This window comes from Leucopleurus acutus (genome assembly GCF_964270905.1).
Source record: "Leucopleurus acutus genome assembly, chromosome: 12".
Lineage (NCBI taxonomy): Eukaryota > Metazoa > Chordata > Mammalia > Artiodactyla > Delphinidae > Leucopleurus > Leucopleurus acutus.
This window is the reverse complement of record NC_139154.1, coordinates 12,835,456-12,849,453: the sequence shown is the minus strand read 5'-3', so window position 1 is coordinate 12,849,453 and position 13,998 is coordinate 12,835,456. Positions and strand designations below refer to the sequence as shown.

General features: G+C 51.0%; 1 protein-coding gene across 4 annotated transcripts in view; it reads left to right on the top strand.

The window, feature by feature from the left end:
- The window catches only part of REEP1 (receptor accessory protein 1), a gene marked incomplete at both ends in the record, with an annotated part of 107,641 nt that extends 97,407 nt beyond the window's left edge, over positions 1–10,234 (top strand). For 2 of the 4 annotated variants that reach the window (XM_082851972.1, XM_082851971.1), the window contains one exon: positions 10,163–10,234. In XM_082851972.1, coding sequence (XP_082708098.1) covers positions 10,163–10,234 — 72 coding nt within the window. Of the gene's footprint in view, positions 1–1,867; positions 1,904–8,006; positions 8,159–10,162 lie in introns of all 4 variants that reach the window. The other 2 variants (XM_082851969.1, XM_082851970.1) reach the window with 2 other exon arrangements.
- Between the last annotated feature and the right edge of the window lie 3,764 nt (positions 10,235–13,998).

Genomic DNA, 13,998 nt, shown 5'->3' with positions numbered 1-13,998 from the left:
TAGCCATCATGATTTATAGTGTCTGTATACGGAGTACGATCTATAAAAGTATTGAATTACTGCACCTGTACACCTGAAACTAATATTGTAAGTCAACTATACTTCAATACGGGAAAAAAAAAAAAAGGCGATGGGAGGCATCCCCTGGGCTTTGAACATCTTCCCAGACAATCACTAGACGGAAGCGGATTTGGGCTGATTTGTTTGGTTCTGACCCTGCTGCCCTCCGTCCTCTGCTGTGCCCCGTGGGGCAGGGGCAGCGCTCTGGTTGCAGGTGTGCAGGCCAAGCAGGTGGACTTTGCAGAGAACCAGAGAGCCTGCTGTGCTGCCACACGACCTGCTCCCCTCACTGCCTGCCCTTGGCCGTGGCGCCTGTGACTTCAGGGGGCCGGCAAGGGAGGTGCTGACCTAGCAGGGAGGGCAGGGACCATTGGCCCTCACCCTGGCTGTTCTGGACCTAAAATAAAAGTCATCTCAGAAAGAAAGACCAGTGAAAGATGGCCCAGGGTCTGGGCGTGGGGCAAAAGCACCCAGATCAGAGGCTCTGGGGCTGTCGTAACCGCAGAGTGGAGGGTGCGGGTGCCTGGGAGGGAGTCAGCCAAAGGAGGCCCAGCTTTGTGCACCCTCCCAGCACCCAGCCTCGGACGCCAGGCGTGGTCGGGTCGGGGAAACGGCCCCCAGTCTGGGCTTCCATCCTGGCTGAGTGACCCCGGGCCTGTGCAGAGACGGTAAATGCAACACAGCGAGGCAGACGTCAACAAGCAGTCACCACACTTGTTCCCTCTGGGCCTAGATTCAGCCTCAGAACCTTCCTCAGAATGATACCCCAGGCGGCTGCTATCAGAGGATTTGACCTTGGCACAGAAAACGAGCTCAGTTGCCTTCAGGTTTCCTCTGGAGAAAAGGCACAAGAACCCCTATCCCTCCTACATCGTAGGCTTGTGAGGAGAGCAGTCACAAGGCACAGGGCTTATTTGCAAGCCCTGGCAGGTAGCACCTGTTGCAGGCAGGCTGGGAGAGGATGGGCAAGACGCGGTGGCTGCCCTCCCGCGGAGTTGTGTGCAGCGTTGGAAGCAACAGTTTCAACGTACATATAGGTAGAGTTTGAAAACACGAGGCCTAGTGAAAAAAGTACAAAATGGAACAAGATATTATATAAGAATTTATGTAAAATAAAAATATAGGCCCATTGGTGTAAAATAACACTATGCAGTTTGCATCGCCCACCCTGCAGAATGGACTGGGAGGCGTTTTGTCAGACGCCATTTATTGAAAGTCTGGCACTGAACCCCAGGAAGGGTACAAGGGAGTTGAAAAAATGATCCTTGCCTTCCATGAACTTGGAGCCTGTATTTAGTGAGCACCTACTGCATACCAAGGCCCAGATGTGCACCAAGACCAATGGACTGTGTAAGGTAGCAGCCAATTAGCTGTTTGAGCACTTTGAGGGTTCAGCGGTCAGTTTCCTGCAGGTCATTCTGAACTGGGAGACAGACAGAGGAAGGGCATCTGGGCAGGCACAGTTGGAGTTATTTCTCAGAGGAAACTTTGACGTCGCCCTCTGCCTTCCCTTGGGCTGCTGGACACAAGGACTGACCTCTGTGGGCCAGGCAAGGTCATCCTTGGGCTGCAGGACACAAGGACTGACCTCTGTGGGCCAGGCAAGGTCATTTTCTAGCACCCGAGAGGAAGCTGGATCTGGAATGATCCCCTCCGCCACCTCGGTGTCTCTACAGAGACCCACATTCCTGGGACCCCTGTATTGAACACACTGGGATCCCCACACCTCCCTGGGACCTCCCGGTTTGCCTGGGGGCTGGTTCCTGTCAACTGGGGGCTATCACTGATGGTGCCCCCATTCCCACAGTGTGTACCTGCTGCTTCACCTGCAGGACCTGGAAAGGTGAGTAGACAGCCAGCATCTCTGCAGCGTGCGGGACTCGCCTCGGGACGAGGCTCTAACCATGAGCTGGTGTCAGACCTGGGGGCTCCCTTTCAGCTGCAGGGTCTGGGGGGTGGAGTCAGGAGGTTACCTCCTCCAAACAGCAAACATGTATTACCCTACGGCGAAGCCAGGCTAGACATTTGGGAGCGGCTTAACTGGGTGGTCTGGCTCAGGGACTCTCAGGAGTTCCGGTCAGGATGTCGGCCAGGGCTGCAGCCATCTGAAGGCTTGACTGAAGATGGCTGTCTTGTGACTGTTGGCTGGAGGCCTCAGGTCCTCACCACATGGGCCTCTCTGGGGCTGTCTGAGCATCCTTACGACATGGCAGCTGGCTTCACCCAGAGTGAGTGATGCAGGAGAGAGAGGGCCAGCAGGAAGCCACAGTACCTTTTAGGACCTGGTCAGAAGTCACACACCACCACTTCTGCCTTATTCTGTTTGCTGCAAGTGAGTCATTAAGTCCAGCCCACACTCAAGGGGAGGGGAATTCATCTCCACCTCTTGAAGGGAGGAGCGTCAAAGGATGTGTGGAGCGATTTTAAAACCATCCCAGGGTCATAGTTCCTTGTGCTCTGGGTGATGATGACATAGGCACTTACCCAGCTCCTCTGAAGTGCTGGAGCCCCAGAGGTTTCGGTCCTTGTGCAGCCAAGGGAGCCCTGGTCCTGCTTTGCCACTTAACCAGCTGTGTAAGTATGTGCGAATCACCTAACACCCTAAGCCTTGATTTGCTTCAAATCGAGAGAAAGATCCCCGCTTCCCCACTTCACTGTGCTGTTGTGAATATGTCTGTGGAAGGACTTTGTGAAGGGTGGTGATGGTGATTACTGTTAGAGCCAGGGGACCTCAGGGAGCCCGGCCGGCCCCTGCTGCCACCCTCCCTGGGTGTGGGTGATAGCTTAGCCACGTGGTTCTCTCCTGACCTGCTCCCGCGCTTTCCCTGACCTTAACTAGACACACGAGGGACCAGAAATGGTGCTGGGCTAACCCAGCCCCCTTTGCTCCCCCCGCATCAAGGAGGTGCCTTTGGCTCAGAAGGCGAGAGGGGCCGCTCCCGGACTGCAGCTGCTGGCTGGTGTGAGGGGAGGAGAGAGGCACGCCTGGCGCCCTTATTGCCGGTGCCCCCTGCCCCGGTGCCACTGAGACGTGGCTCGCGCCTCCCATATCGGTGGCAGGAGAAGGGTCCTGTTTTCCCTTTAGTTCTTCAGTTTTAAGACTTTTCAATGCTAAGGTTTTCAAAGGTCTGTAGAAGACATGGGGGTTTTGGAGGCCGTAAACCTAACGAGAACAGATGGTCCAAGGAGTCCTGAGCAGGGCTGCGGAGACCAGCATCGTGCTGGAACAGAGGAGTGTATATATGCTCAGCAAGGATAAAAGAAACGGAGGGGCTGCACGCAGCTGCTTCCAGCGCTAGCGGCCAAGACTCGGGCCTGGTGGACGTACTAGTTTGTGGGAAACAACCACAGCGTCCCGGGCAATTATGGTTATTTCTATCTAGTCACCCTTCACAATTTTGAGTTTGTAAACTCCAGGAGCCGTTCAGAACGCCTCTCCTTCCGGGATCTTGTCACTTGGGGGACCGGGGAGAGGAGAGCTGCCTTCTCCTCCGTTCTTGCCTCGTGGGCCTGTTCCGTGCTGCTGTCTGCATGGGGAAGCCCTCGCCCTCCCCATGACCCCTGGTGGTTTCATAATCAGAGGCTGCCTTTCCAGTACGTTTAAATAGAATTACAGCTGATTGTGGGAACTGAGTAGAGTTCGGTCTTCCTGGGAGCTGCGGGGATGGGGGCTTCTTGGGGACTGGACAGCAAGTGGGGCTCGGTGGAGGCCTCCGGCTGGGGTGGCCCTGCTCAGGGCTGTGATCTGGGAGCCTTTGCCCCAGCCCTGCCTTTTCTTGGCCCTCTTGACACCCAGGGCCCTGGAGTTCTTCCCCGTCTCCCTAAGGTCTTCTTGTGAGGAACCTCTGTGATGGTGGGAAAACCCCTTGGCTCTCCAGGCCTCAGTCTCCTCCTCTGTAAAGTGGGGGTGGGGGTGGGGGTGGGGGTGGTTTGAGCTCGATGCCCCTGGGGGCCCTTCCAGCTCTGACCTGTTTTCTGCGGGTGAAGGGTGCTGAGTGTGAAGTGTCAGCAGACGGTGTCGGGGGAGGTTGGTCTCACGCCCGGGGCTGGGGCAGTGATGCTGGGAGAGAGGATTTCAGGGGGTCACAGACGCTTTGGTCAGAGGGGCCCTCCTGGTCCCCTGAAATGATTTCCATCTGTGCGTCTCGGGCCCCAGGAGAACATTCTGCTCCATTCCCGCCCATCTGTTAATCGTTTCCTGTTGTCTCCTGCACATCTGTCTCTCTTTTTCTGTGCTTCTGTTATTCTCTCTCTCTCTCTCCCGCTCATACCTACCGCCCTTTCTCCCCTCTTTTCTCTCTACCTGCCTTGATGTTACATAGAGCTGAAAACTGAATTCTATTACTGCTTGAAATTAGTCATAGAGGTGGGGTTTTTTTTCCTTTTTTTAAAAAAAATCAAGTGTATGGGACATATAAAACGCAGAGTCATCTCTTTATCCTCTCTATTAAAAGAAAGAGAGAATTGCATCTTTCTTGAGGGTGGCCCCGCGGCAGTTTCTTTCCGCAGCAGCCGGAGCCTTCAGAGGTTTGGAGCGCGGGCAGAGAGTGAGCGTGTGTCCGTGTGTGTATACCTGTGTGTGTGCACTCACACTCACACGTGTGTGTGAGTTTCATCCCCAGAGGTCCTTCCCTAACAGAATATTCTCTTCTTTCTCCTCGGTGGCTGTCGGGGACGCTGATGTGAGTGTTCCAGATGGGTGTGCTCTCCTCCAGATGCCTTTGCTGACTTTCGTGAACGGCTCCCACTAACGTGTGCTGCGGGGGAGTGTTTGCTAACCCGGGGTGTTTGCTGCACTGGTGGGATGGTGGGGGGGGGCGGTCCCGGGGCTCCCGCAGAAGGATCAGCTCGGCCTTGGAGGGCTGGGAGTTTCTCCCTCCCTGGCCTCTCCACGGAGAGAAGAGGTGCAGCTGCTTCCTAGCCTGCTGTAGACCCGTTTGCTAATACAGAACGTCCGTCAAGGCCACACACTCACTCCCCTGCTGTGGAAAGTAAGGGCGACCCCTGTCCTTTCCTAGAGGCCGCGCAGCCTCGGGCACCATGGTCAGCTCTGCAGGCTCAAGGCCTTGGCTGCCGTTCCTTGAGATTTGGAGGTGGTTGTGGCCATGACCTTGCATGAGATGTTCCTCATACAAGTTGTCTTCAGTGGCCGTCAGAGTATTAAGGTGTGGGCAGCAGTACCCTTCTGGGTGAGAACCTGTTCAGTCACAAATTCTATTTGGATCTAGAGGGAGAGGAGTGCTGAGGCCCACCATCGAATTTTCCGCCCAGCCACTCACCTTCGTCCTGGTGCCCATCTTGGTGGGACCAGGTTCTGTGGGGTTTACATCTTCATTTATACGCCTCCCTGTTCCACAAAGGATTTAAGTCTGGTTGTGGAAATACAGATGATAAATTGGACCAACTAAGAAAAATGAAGCTTGAGAGAAAGGGAATAGGCAGGTAAGATGGAGTCAGAGTGAGAAGAAAAGTTTAAGTGCATGTCACAAAGTCACAGACTGTCCAAGATGCTGGGCTTCCTGGCAGCCAGTGCAAAGAGGGAAACGCAGTTCAGAGATTCAGTGTCACAACACGGTAGCCAGCCAGAGGCTCAGAGGCTCAGCATGTCCACAGTGGTTATTCTCACGGGTCCCGAGAGTCAGGCAGAACATTACAAACAACATTCTTGGCAAAACCCCTCCGTGAACACAGTAAGCAGTAGGATTCTTCTCTTTTTAGCAGGTTCTCTCTGTGGCTTCCATCCGAAGCTACTTCCAGCCCCCAAGCTGCCCACACGAACCTCCTTTGTTCCCCACCTCTGCTGAGTTGAATGATTGTTTTCTACTCCTGCCTGGATATCTGGGTTCCCCTTGATCCATCACTCCTAGTGGGCCAGAGGGTCACTTCTTTTCTACCCTTTAGTCCATGCTCAAGGATGCAGAGGAGAACAAACTCGAAGCCATTTTTGTTTCAGTCCTGAGACAGTCGTTGTTGTTCTTGTTATTATTACTCTTATTATTTTGGTAACGTGTGGGTTCATTGCTCAGAGTCCAGACCACGTGAGCAGGCTGAGTTGTTCGATGCCTGAGGATGTTTTGGTGACTCTGGGCTGCCCTCTGAACCCCAGAGTGATCGGTACAGAGAAAGCCCTGGCCCCGGATTTAGAGGGGACCACGTGTGCAGAGGCACAGACTCAAACCGGTCCCCTACCCGTTCTCAGGATGTGGGGTTCTGTGCTGGGGCGGACGGAGCTGGCCAGGCTGCTTCTGCAGTTTCTGGCCTGGCCTGAGAGCTTTCGGGCCTGGGCTGGCCTGTCTCTTTTTCCTCCTGTCAGGTGTCCAGAAGGAATGTCCTTGTGATAGGTGTCGAGTTCTGATTTGGGACAGGAGTCAAGCCCTCTGAGAGGATGTCAGGTCTCCACCTTGGTTAGTGGACCAGCAGCCACTGTGGGTACAAGCCCGGGGTCAGGTGCTCCGAGGGGCCCAGGAGGATCAGCCATAGCTCAGGATGCTTTCTGTGGGGCTGAGGCAGTGAGACGGACGGACAGGAGAACCAGGGTGCGCAGCACAAGCCATGTGGTACACATCCCAAGCCCCGCTGGGAGTAGAGAGGCAGGCAGGACCGGAGCATTCAGGGAGGGCTCCCTGGAGTTGCCAGCCTTCGTGTTCCTCGGTCCTAAGGATGCAGCTGATTTGGCCAGGGGAAGGGACCAGAGGGAACCTAAACCCGGAGGAGACAGGCTGGGGGATGCACTGGAGCAAAAAACGCAAAGGAAGTTTAATGATCTCGGGCTCTTACTCGGGTGCTGTCTGAGCAGGTTTGCTCCCAGCCTACGATTCAGCTTTGAAATCCGTGGTTAAGGCAGCCCTGCTCTCGTGCTTCCCCCTGCCGGCTATTGGGAGTATAGCAGCAATGACCCGGAAAGCGGCTCAAGATTAGGCTTCCGCTGTTAGTTTTACTAAGCCCACACCGGGTGCCGTTATTCCCCTTTTGGTAGAGAGAACAGATTTGGTGGCTGAAAATGTTTTGAGGAGAAGTAGCAGGGTGTCCCAGAAAGAGCTCTGGTTTTTATCTGCAGGCCTTGGGGTGGTCGGACCAGGTGATCTGAGGGCCCCCTGGCTGTGCTTTAAAAACAATATACGAAGCCTAGGAAGATGTGTCTCTGGGTGTCAGATAAACTGGGTGTGGGCAGGAAGTATTTTATATCTCGACTGAGATAGGACCACATGGCCAGATGACATGGAATATGCTCAGCGTTGAACATTGCAAAAATACCGTGCACTCAGTGACATGAGTCCATTCTGGTGCTCTCCCTGGGGATTAGTCACGGCAGACCAAAACAGGAATCCTGCTGTCGTTTTGGAGGGGAAGACTGCTGCTAGATTCTCCTTCCACTAGGCTCCTCTGCTCCTCTAGGACTTGGCCTTTGAAATGAAAAATCTACATAGCTTTGCTTAAGGTTCTCTTTGAAGGCTTCCTGGCATTTTACATCCTGTCTCTTAAAGAATGCTTGGAGCTGAATGTGCAAGTGTAATGAAGGCACTGTCAGCATCGCTGGTTTGTATTATAGAAAACTGTGCTATTCCTCTCCAGAGGTCACTGCCACCATCTTTCCTAGAGATTCTTTCCTGGAGCATTCTTCTGGTATGGCCTCACAGCTCTAAGCTGCAGCGTTAGATGTCTTAGTTAAGGCAGCGCTGTCCCCACCTCCCCTGGTAGCCTATCAGTAGATTCTGAAGCCTGTGCCCGTTCCCATGCACGGCGCCTGACCAGTCTCACGGTTGCAATGATCCTGGATCCTCTGCAGTATCGCTGGAGGGTACCGGGGCCTCGGCTCTCCTAACTGGCCTGGCTTGCTGTGCTGTGTGCCTAACTTTGACCTTGCGTGCCCTTCTTCGCTCCTTTCTACACTGATCCCACCTCGCTGTACTTTGTCTCCTCTGCATAGATTGTAAATGGACATTCAGTGGTTGAGGGGGATGTGAATGAGGGTGGTGTGAAGGCATGGGAGCCTCACCAGGTCCAAAACCCATTGGCGTTTTCCGATGATGATGAGGAAGACCTGCTGGATTTCATGTACAAGTATAAAGCACCTCGAAGGACGGAGTTCCCCCTGGAGGTACACGGTGTTGGGGGCTGCGGGGTGGAGCGTGTGTTTGCACAAAGGGCTCTGCCCTGGAGAACTGGGGCTCCCGGGGGCAGCATCTCTTCGGGCACCCAACGCCTCCGGAGTGCCTGGGGCGGGGAGACCTCCCTGCATCAAACAGGCAGGACAAGCCACTAGGTAGCGTCCAGCCACTTGCCAAGGGGTAAAAAACACCCTACTACTTTTATTTGGAAATAGGAGAGGTGAGATAGTGCCTAGGGATTAAAAAACAAACAAAAAACCCAACTACCAACCTAAGGTGATGTGTGAATGAAAAGCAACCAAATGAGTGTTTTGGAGGAAGAAAAACTCAGAATGTGTCATATGACAAGTCTTTATAAATAAAGTGTGTTCATCCCTGTATCTCCATGACACAGCGTAGTGCCTGGTACAACACAGATGTTCATAAAATGTTATACAAGGGGCACAGCCCTTCAAAATGACCAAAACAATACACTTGATGTGTGTACTCTTGCCAGTCGTAGATGCAGATGGAGTTTTGGCAGCAGGAGGGCCAAGCCTAGAGCCTCAAGGCCTTGCTCTGTGCAGGGTCACCAGCCTTGGGCTCGGGTGCAGGGCCCGCAGAATCGGGGGACCCCAGAGTCTTCCTCTCTGTCCCGTCACATCTCCCCCCCTTCCCCTTCCCCTGAACACTGCGGCCTGAGAGTCCATCTGAGGCAAGTTGGGAGTCCCCCTGCCCACAGAGCAGAGACCCTTGTGAGGCTCAGGTGAGGCAGTGCATGGAAAGGCTGACCTCCTTCCCGGAGGGCAGGGAAGGTGCCAGAACCATTCTAGGTCCTGAGGCTTTGTGCCTTTTTGCTTTTGTTTTCGTACAGCTGCACAAGCTGCTTTACTGTTTATGGTTAATCTGCTTGAGGCAGATCCCTAAAGCAGGTTTCACCCATTCTTTTCTTACTGTGTCCAGAGGTGGCTGGTAAACATTTCCTAGTCGCAGAGGTGTAGCATGAGGACTCAGGATGTGGAAGGCCAGAGCCTTCCGCTCCTGCTTCTTTCTCTTCTGCTTCCCTTCCGTGTGCCCACTGGGCATCAAGCTCCTTGCTGGGAAACGGTGGTGAACTCGGCCCTGCTCCCAGGAAGTCACAGTGTGGCAGGGGACACAGTGCACAGAGCAGGCATGCTCCCGCGTGGGCGCAAAGTCCTCTGACGCCCTGTCACGTGCTAAACAATGTGAGAACCAAGGAGCCGATCCTGGCTGTGAGTGGGCCATGCGGGTGGGGCTCAGGAGTGACTTTGGATGGAGAAGGAAGGACCTCTGGTCAGAAGGGATGGAGGTATGAAAGGGCAGTGTAGAAAACGAAGCTGAGTACAGAGAGTTGGGGCCAGTTGTGAACCCCCTTGAGTGCTATGCTAGAAAATAGTTCCCTTTTCTTTTATTGTGATAGTAACTTCCCCTGTGATTTGTGTGTCCCATGGAAGGAGGGGTCCCTTGATAGCCATTTGTAGGGAAGATGAAGTGGAACCCTTCATACTTAAAGGCAGTGTTTCCTCTGTTGTGTGGTTTGCTGTGCATGAAGGGATTTCACCTCCAGAAAGAGGACTGGAAATTTGGTGATGGAAATTTGAAGCATGTACCAAGTAACACGAGGCTGGTTCCCAGGGAAGAGATGGGGAGGTCTTTCTGCTGAGTCATTTGGTAAGATCATTTTGCTCTCAAGGCAGAAACAAGATGTGTCATCCTTCTGTGTAGCCATTCACTTGGGAGATCCAGGGACTTAGGAGAACATGAAGAGGGAGGCGCCGGGCTCAACTGGTTCAGCTTCATGGCGATGCTTGGGCTGTGACTCCGATTCCTACTGTGGACACTCCGAGTGGGCCCCCAGCCGCACCAGCCTCTTCACACACACGTGCATTTGACCAAAGGAGCTGGAGTCTCAACACAAACCCAGCCGGGTGCTGTCCTCGAAAGCTTCCATGCTATGCCAAATTGAGGGGTCCTTTTTCTGTTTCCTCTACCAGGCACCGCCTAGAATCCTTCGATCTCGCTTCAGGAAGAAAAGTACCTCATCCTCGGCCACTGAAACCACGTGAGTGAGATGAGCCAACAGCACTGGATCCACAGAATGTTTCTTCTCTGCCTTAAAGAGCTATTTATTCACTAATAACATAGAAACCCGCAGGCTGGTGTGCTGAGCGTGCAGCCTCGGACACGGCCTTTCCTCTCTCCCCTGTTCCACTTGGAAGAGTTTCTCTTCCCCCCTCCTTTTCTTTCTTTTGCTGGGGAGAGGCTAAAGGGAAAGGTAGTGTGCCGGGGATCAGCAGTTTTCCACAACTGGACCGGCGTACAGACAGCAGTGTTTTAGAAATAGAAGAGAATCGCCCCCACTGCTGGGATGCACATTTGTCATTTCTTGGTCGCATACTTCGTTTTTAGTCCTGTATATGCAAACAAGGCAATTTGCTTTTTAACTTCTTTTTGTTCTTGGTACTAGTACTTTGGACTACAATGTACATATTTATGGCTTTTGGCTTAAGATAGTGGACTTGCAAGGGCTGCCAGAGGTTCTGATGTGAAAGAAAACTGCAAAAGCAGAAGTGTAAAAAATTATCTTGATTCTAGAGGATGTCTCAGATGTGCTTATGAAGCTTCCAAATACACCTCGAGTACAGCATCCCTCTTCCTGCAGGGCGATGGTCCATATCCTTCAGACAGTCAGTCAACGGACCAGAGGGAAGTTTAGAATGAAGAGAGGCAACATTTCAGTGACAGGTGTGAGTGTAACGAAGACAGGGGAACAGCCTAGAATAAGAGGAAAGTCACAGGAAGCTTGTCTCTCCCATGGATCCAGGATTAGGAGCTTCTGAATCCTTACAGGGGGTTTATCATTGTCTCAGGCAGGAGCCTCGCCCTTGGTAAAACTTCTCTCGGGCGTGTAGACTTACGGAGCTGTTGTAAGGAATCATCTTGAGTGGTTCAAAAGTGCTTGACGATGACTGTGTCTCCATAATAGGACCCAGTGCTGTGACTGATTTCCCCAGGTAGAGGAGCCCACAGTGGGAGCGCCTCGTTTCAGGAAACACTAAGCGAAAACCAACCCATCCACCCAAACAAAAGCAACCCTACGATCATGATCGTTTCAGATACGCGGTGAAGTATATCTGAGACACCTGGGTAACAGTCCAAACGCTGGGTTCTAGCAAGGTTTCAGAGGTCGAGACCTTCATGGATGTGACTGGCTCCCCAGCTCACGGGCAGCTCTGGCTCATGCCCTCTGTTCCTCTCCTGGCCTGTGCAGAATGTGAACCAGAGAGATGTCGCACGCTCATGGGCACTCGTACTTCATACAAGCCCGCATCGCTTAGGAAGAGAACAAATCACTGTCTGAGGGAACTCCCTGCTTAGACTGAGAATTTTATCTGAAAAGAAGAATCTGGTTTAAATAGCATTTTGGTCTGAGGCAGCTGCTCTGGTAGAGCTGAGCCTAAATGTAGGACTCATATACTTACGCTTAGAGTTGGTGTTTCCTTTCAGTGTGACGCATGCAGTGGTCACAACCCAGTTACTTATAATACTTGGATTGTGTTTGTTCATAGATAGGCCCTGAACACTAGAGAGTGTTATGTACCACATAGAACCTACTGTCAATCAGCTATAAACAGGCCCAGTTAAAGACTGAGCTACGCAAACACACATCAGTCTTTGCTGGTGACACATTGGCTGGATCTTAGCCACCTCCGAGAGGGTTTTACTTGAAGTTGCTTGTTACCAGATGTGCATATTTAAATCCCTTTTCCCCACAATGCCTCTGAAGGTGACTTTGTAATTTACAAAAGGATTTAGGAAAATAAACCTAAAAGCAAATTTGTGGTTCAGAGGGCAAACAGAGGCTGTCTGTTCATTGTCTGTGCCCCACACCCACCAATACCTAAACCCCAGAGGGAAGACAGAAAACCTGTTTTCTTCAAGCTCACTGAATAGTTTCAGACAGAGGAAAAGTATACGCTTTAAAATGTATTTACCTGTCATTGGGAGTACCCAGAATTATCAGAAACAAAAGCAAAAAAGCTTAACTCATTAAGCAGCTTTTTAGCAATTTTTTTTTTTGCCAAAGTAATAAATGCCTTTAGCAGCAGAGATTAAAATCCTATTGTGAACAAGCTATATTTTCACCATTTTACAATGGAGAGTTTTAACAAGTATGGGCTATGAAGTTTGCACTCAACTATGCCAAAAACAAGTTTGAAGCACTCTACTCTCAGACGTGCTGTATTAGTTCTCATTTAATATTTAAAAAATATAAAGGTATCCAAACTGCTGTCTTAATGTAACTATTTTTCCTTCAAGTGTTGGTTAGGGAGTTGGATTCTCTCTTAAAAACACCCACTGTACAACTGAGAGCAGCTGTCATATTTCTGGCAAAACATGTTTACTTATCCAACAAGCTGTGTATTTGTGTGGACTGACGTAAAATGTGAATGCCTCAAAGTGTACAAGTAGTGATGTGGAGTTCTGTCTAGAGGATAAAACTGAATGTTTTTAATTGGCTGATTTACAGACACAGGCTGTTTACAAAATGCTAGCTGGAAAGTCTGTACTTTTCATGTAGTAATTTTCGGTTCTTTGCTATTGAGCACCTGTTCTGTTTCTGAGAAGATGAGACGTGGTATTGTACTTATAAACTGGAGAGTTAGGCATAATCCCTCCTGGCTTTATGTGAATAGCTTGCTCACTTCGCTGGCCTCTGAAATGTATGTTCTCTGTAGTATACTGTCCATGTGTCTGTGATAACAGTGCTTGTCAACCACGACCACCACCGAGTACGTTCCTAGTTGTTCACCTTGCACAGTATTGGAAATGGTAAAGGATGTGTGTTTCATTCACAAACGGCACACACTCAGAGAGCTGGCATGCTGGACGGTGACTGTGTACACTTGCCCTTGGTTTACTTCTGTAATCCCCATAGAATGATCTGTAATCAAATAGTATACTGAACTGTGCATCAAAGGGATGTAAAGTTACAGTACTCCAAAGGTTGAAGTTCTGCTGTTTTGTTATAATGCCTGATATATATCTTGAATAAAGTCTTAACCTTTTTCTTTTAAAAGACATCTTTGTAATGTTGGGCTTTTGAGGAAAGAGAAAATACTTTAAAAAAAATGTATTCGTCAGCAAGGATTAGAAGCTGAGTACTCAGCCACTAACTGGCCTGGTGCCTGGTGACTTGGCTCCGTGCCTACTGCACAGAATTGTTGCAAAGGGAAAAAAATTAATTGATATCTGTGCTTTGAAAACCAGTTGATCACATAAATATAAATCTGGTACTATGTTTTGTCTTACATTTTTAAAGGTCGCCAGTGGAAACCAGGTAGCTGTGAAAACAGGGTAGTTCATCTGCAAGGCAGTTTTAATTCTGCAAACAGACCTTTGGTCTGTTGCTTTCCTTCTAGGAACCTGTGTCCTCATCTGCAAATGCGGGAGAAGGGATGCAGGTCAGAAGAGGGCGGGGCACATGGAGATGCACTGGGAGTTATGGATGCCCTTAATGCCACTGCAGCCCTTGCCTTTAAGATATAAACGGGTACATGGACTTCCCTGGCGGTCTGGGGGTTAAGACTCCGCGCTTCCACTGCAGGGGGCGCGGGTTTGATCCCTGGTTGGGGAAGGTCCCACATGCCGCGTGGTGCGGCCAAAAAAAACAAAAACAAAAACAAAAACAAAAAACCCCCCAAAGAAAGACTTGGAAACTCAAAATCTGAAACGTCACAATGAAACCCTCATTTTCTTTGCCTTTATAGTCCTATGTGTTTGACGTGAGGACTGTAAGGCATAGCAGCAGCAGGTGAAGAAGACGATA